Source organism: Necator americanus, chromosome V (genome assembly GCF_031761385.1).
Source record: "Necator americanus strain Aroian chromosome V, whole genome shotgun sequence".
Classification (NCBI taxonomy): Eukaryota; Metazoa; Nematoda; class Chromadorea; order Rhabditida; family Ancylostomatidae; genus Necator; species Necator americanus.
The window spans coordinates 8,687,324-8,693,323 of record NC_087375.1 but is presented as its reverse complement, the minus strand read 5'-3'; the positions used below and the strand labels follow the sequence as shown (position 1 = coordinate 8,693,323).

Here is a 6,000-nt window from a genome sequence, read left to right as displayed (position 1 = left end):
TCATCTGGTGATGCAAAAAGGAGAGATATATCCTTGCAAAAGAAAATATAGAACCCAAATCAGTGACCTGGACAGGTCAGGTGTGGCGCAGTCGATTAGAGGTCCGTTGTAGCCACACGGTCAAGGGTTCGAAACCGCCCTAAATTGCTACCAGACTTGTCTGCGAGGATAAAAACACTGACTTGATCATCGGCTGGCCCCGCAAGTCATTGTATAGGGCAGTTACACGTCCGTTAGCCTCAAACGATTCTGAATTGAAGTGAACTTGGAGGCGCATCCCAAGCGGATTGATTAACGCCAGACACTTTACCCTCTATTCTTAAAGGCATCACCGCACGAATCTAAGGTGGGTGCAGATTTCAGGTGGAGTACGCTTATAAGGGATAGTAGATTATGGAGAGGAAGGTGATTCCGTCCATTTCTTCCTATGCAGCCCCGCACAAGGCTGGCGCGCTCCAGTCGAACTCCTTGTAGAAAATAGTGCGCCGGAACGCTCAAAGCCGTATCTTCCGGGCCGTTTTTTACGGCAATTAGGAAGAAATGGACGAAATCACTCCTCTCTCCTTAATCTACGATCCCGTATACGAGTACTTCACCTGAAATCCGTACCACCTCAGATCCGTGGAGTGATGCCTTTAAAGTAAACTGTTAACAAATAAACATAAAATAATCAAAAAAGTAAATCCGAAAAATGCTAGAATGACTATGGAAATTAGTCTCATTATCTCGGCAAATAAATTTAAAAAAATATCTAGCACTAAGCCTTTGTGTAATCCTCTCATGCGAATAATTTCTCCTTTAGCAAGAGATGAAAATTCACGTATTCCAACAGTTGTCGTCCACATGACCACATTTCTTTTCTCTTTTCTACCGCATAAAGGAAAAAAAGGTTTGAGAAATGAAGGCAAGCAAGTGATTTTCCAGTCTAACTGTTTTTTCAAAATCTAAAAACAAGACAATACATGGAAAAGAGTTTCGACAGAACACGGTTGGAAAAAACGAACCACATCAATTTACCAGCATGGATAAAGAAAGCATGGAGGATAAAGGATAAGATAAGCAAATGATTCGTCTCTACCATCACCACGATGTCAAAAAAGGAAAACTTGAATAAAGGATAAAAAGGATAAAGTGTCTGGCGTCAATCAATCCGTTTCGGATGCGCCAATGCGTTTACTTCAACTCAGAATCATTTACAAGGTTTACGAACGCATAACTGGCCTCTACAAGGACTTGCGGTGGCTAGCCGATCTATCAGGTCAGTGTTTTTATCCTCCCAGTCAAGTAAATATAAAAAATATGTCAAGTAAATAACTTGTCGACCCCGGAGAGATGAAAGGCTTGGTTAACACAATAGCGGTTTCGAACCATCGATCGATCGTGGAGTCACAGCAGTACCTCTTATCCACCGCGCTATACCCGCCCTATACCAGCAGCATTTCTCACCATGGATGGCAGTTACTAACAGTTGATAAATTTTGATTCATGGTGCAATATTGCGTGCGCAGTTACGTACAAGACGACGTAATTTTCAACCGCTCGCAAAAAGCGTACAGTACTACAGTAGCTAATGGCTAGCTCCCAGCCAGAGGGCAAAATCCAGTAAAGCTCCTTATCGTGCTGCCGCCTACCGTAAATCTATCGGAAACACATTGGAACACAGCTCGAAGAGTTCGAAACTGTTTACGAATGTTTTCTTTCCAGTTTTTCTTTTTATGTATAATGCTATTTATTGCGTTTATTTATTGAGCATTTATATTTGTTTATTAATTTTCAAGTTCCTCTCATCCGCAACATTGAATATATGACAAGAAATTGCGAGAATCTTTTGCACGGGACCCAAAACTGAGAGCTATTTCCTTTTGGAATGATACGAAGAAGACCGAAGGTTATATTATATTTTAACTCTTCAACTCTCTGTTTAGACCTAGATTCAGAGTATCCGATGGCTCCAGAAGTACGATATATACGATTTTATCGATTTCTCTGCAGATTCATTCACTTGGGACGAATCCAATGTGAATACTCTTAATATTTCTTTTACAAAAGATTTCTATGAGTAAAAAATTGTTCCCCATTGTTAAAATTCTCAATAGAACCACCAAAATGTGAGTTTACTGTAAGTACTGAGAGAACGAAAACAAAGAAAAAACAAGAAAAAGTGCATCTAGAGGATTTGATGTACTTAAGGAAAAAAAGCGCTTTGCATGTTATTCCTCCAATCGGCATGGATTCTTCTCAAATATGCGCATGGCGGATGAATAACACAGAACGCAAATCAGTCGAGGACACACAAATCAATATCCATAAGTGCAAAAAAAAAACAAATTTTTCCAAGAAAATTTATAGTGGTACGAATTTGTATGGGAAGGACAGGAACTATGAACGTGTATGTGTATGCATGTATGTATGTGACAAAGTTTTGCTGCTTTCTCTGAAGTTTTTTAGTCTAATGATCTTTGATGTGCATGAAAGATGTAGATGTAACTCACTCCGTAGATTTTTTTTAAGTGTCCAGAAAATCCTGAGAAAAAAAAAGTAACTCGATAGCAGGACATTATCAATACAATCAATCTACGAATAAAAGATTCTATGGGAAATTGGAGAAATTTTCTCAGCTCAATATGGGCGGAGAGAATCGAAGGGGACAGTAAATGAAGATCGATCGTAGTTTTGAGAAAAAAACTTAAGTTATTAACTAAAGTCCTTTGTTAATTAACTAAATGGTGATGAAATTGTTAGAGTTCTTGAAATCCTCATCAGTAAAGTCTGGTTTAAAGAATCACTACATTCTGAACGGAATCAGTAGAGTCCAGCCAAGAAAAATTGGAAAATATAAATATCGGTGAAGGATTTTAATCGATTTAGGCATGACACCCCCTCTCGACGATCGATCAGACCTTTTTTGTTATTTTTCGTTTTTATATTAATATTATTATTGGCTACAGTATTATTTAATAATTTTATATGAAGCTCTCATCCAAGCAAAATTTAAATCGACTTGCATTATGGAAGAAAAATGAAAATGTACGAGTAATATAAAATTCACCCCACTCTTTCCCTTAGCTTTTGAATTTTTTCCTTTTGAAAAAAATTACATATATCATAAACGAGTACAAAAAAAAGCTGATGGACGCGTTAAATAATATGTCACGTCCGTCAGCTTTCATATACTTGTTTTTCCTCTAATTTTCAGAGGTGAAAGCGAAAGTGCACTTTTTCCACGAATTTTCTTCACATTTGCATTTATCTCATCTTATATTCTTTTTCTCTTTGATTCGCATCGGATAACGTTCGTCACAAATTTCAGAACTTCAAAAAAATAAATTTGGCACGAATTCTACTAATTATTCAGCGAATTCAGAATTTTCATTCTCAAAATATTCATGCATAGAAAATTTCTCGCTTCGTGAGCAGCTCAAGACATAGGTGAAGATGTAAAGTTCGATCAGTGGACAAGAATTTTTTGAGGGTCCCTTTTGAGCTGCTGTTGCTTGTGTTGTTGATATTTGAGAAAGAAAATCTTTCAAAAAAAAGACTAAGAAAATGGGCCGGAAATCATTACAATTACACAGCAATTATCTTATTTATAGCTAATTTTTCCAATTTCTTCGGTTTAAAAAATAACAATATTTCATATTTGTCTGCTTCGCCTATAACCTTTCATATTGGACTCTTTCCGATTCTCTCCTTTCCTTCAAAAATAAAAAAAAAACTTGTTTCTTGCCAAAGAAATGCCGGTTATCTTAATAATCTCGTGAAAGCGTTCATAGAACTAATATTCGCCGAATACCTAGAACCGAATTGGCGCCGTACGCCTACGCGGCGAACTCGCTACGTACTGGATCGCTGCTGTAAGCTACGCGTATAAAAATCCGCTCTCACAGGTATCATCACATTATTCCTTTAGCTTTTTCACAATAGAAAAGCATTATTAGCATTCCCTTAATAAAAAAATATATAGAGTTACTTGTTTTCGAGCTATCTGTGCCCAGTCATTCAATCATCTTCTTCCTAATCCTATTTAATTTCACGTTTCTGAATAATCTTATGATTTTCTTCAGAAATGTCTTCTCAACACATTCTATTCACTGTGTTTGCTGCTCTGCTTGTGTGCAACACTTCAGCCATTTTCTTCGGAAGTGGTGGAGGTGGTGGTGGCGGTTGTGGATGTGCTCCACCACCACCACCTCCATGCGGTTGTGGAGGAGGTGGCGGCGGGTAAGTGCTACTCGAGTTATGGTGAAATCAGTTCATTTCGGCCAATACTACTGCGTTCCTGTTTTCAGTGGTCTCTCTCTTCCTTCCCTCTCGCTTCCATCTTTGCCAACTGGAGGCGGCGGAGGTGGATGTGGATGTGCTCCACCACCATCGCCATGTGGATGCGGTGGAAAGTAAATGGATTACTCGTATTTCATACACTTTGCCTGTACATCTCTGGAAACTAATTTCATGCTCAATAACAAATAAAAGTGTTTCATTCTGATATAGACGACCAACAAGAGAACGTCAACGATTTCAATAAGAAATTCATAACAGTCAATCTGTATCAACTTGTCAGAGGGCTACAAGGACACGCCTCTGGCTTCGAAATACACAGCCGAAGCGATATGGCCAACAAAACAATACCGAGTAAATCCCAGGTCCCACATGTCTTTATTTTGAATCATACCGATCGTCTTCACCAATGTGAACCTTAAGTTTTATCATTTTTTAAAGGGAATTTGAGGAAATTAAACAATTATGGCCGTAACACATTGGAGAAACGTAACCCCGAGGCTATCAAAACAACAGAGATAAATTCCAGATGCAGTCAAAGTGTAGAAAACTAACTCAAAGCAGAGTTCAAGATATTCTCGGCGAAACTTTGCCCATGCAAAGATTCGCCCAGCAGTCTAACCTTGCATGTGAAAAATATGATGAAAATATGTAAGGGAATACATATCTTAAAGGCATCACTCCACGAATCTGAGGTGGTGCAGATTTCAGGTGGAGTATTCGTATACGGGATGGGAGACTACGCAGAGAATGGTGATTCTGCCCATTTCTTCCTAATTGCCGTAAAAAACGGCCCGGAAGATACGGCTTCATGCGTTTTGGCGCACTATTTTCTACAAGGAGTTCGACTGGAGCGCGCCAGCCTTGTGCGGCGCCGCATCTTCCGGGCCGTTTTTTACGGTAATTAGGAAGAAATGGACGGAATCACCTCCCTCTCCGTAATCTATCATCACGTGTAAGAATACTCCACCTGAAATGCGTGTTACCTCAGATTCGTGGGGTGATGTCTTTAAGAAAAAAGTTGACGTGAAGAGTGCAAGCAGCCGAAGTGACACCATAAGTTCTTTCACTTTTTACAATCCCCAAGCTAAACTTGACACTCAGTAGTTCTTCTGAAGCCTTCGATAGTGAAAAAAAGAAGGTATGAAAAAACCAAGGTTAAACAGAGTACTGTAGCATGTATAAGACAAAGGACAAAATGGTTGCATGAAAAAAGAGAAGAAATAAGAAAAAGAAAAGAACAAATGAAGATTGCTTAAAGGCATCAGCCCACGAATCTGAGGTGGTACGGATTTCAGGTGGAGTATTCGTATACTGGATAATAGATTATGGAGAGGGGTGTGATTCCGTCCATTTCTTCTTAATTGACGTAAAAACGGTCCGGAAGATGCGGCGCGTGCATAAGGGTGGCGCGCTCCAGTCGAACTCCTTGTGGAAAATAGTGCGCCAGAACGCCCGAAGCCGTATCTTCCAGACCGTTTTTTACGGCAATTAGGAAGAAATGAATGGAATCACCATCCTCTCTTATAATCTACGATCTCGTATACGGATACTCCATCAGAAATCCGTACCACTCCAGATTCGTGGGCTGATGCCTTTAAAACTACAAAAAAATGGATTGATAACGAGCGTACAGTAAATCATATTGTCTAACTGATAAGAGGAGCACATTAAGTACTGAACCTATCAAGAGTTAAGGCTCGGATAAAAACTAGGAGGTCG

The 6,000-nt window shown here is 39.3% G+C and overlaps 1 protein-coding gene across 1 annotated transcript; it reads left to right on the top strand.

The window, feature by feature from the left end:
- Nucleotides 1–4,066: 4,066 nt before the first annotated feature.
- On the top strand, nucleotides 4,067–4,398 carry RB195_013316 (uncharacterized protein; the record flags this gene model as incomplete). Its single annotated transcript, XM_013441244.2, has 2 exons — nucleotides 4,067–4,221; nucleotides 4,290–4,398. The coding sequence occupies 2 exons, from the start codon at nucleotides 4,067–4,069 to the stop codon at nucleotides 4,396–4,398; spliced, it is 264 nt and encodes an 87-aa protein (XP_013296698.1).
- Between the last annotated feature and the right edge of the window lie 1,602 nt (nucleotides 4,399–6,000).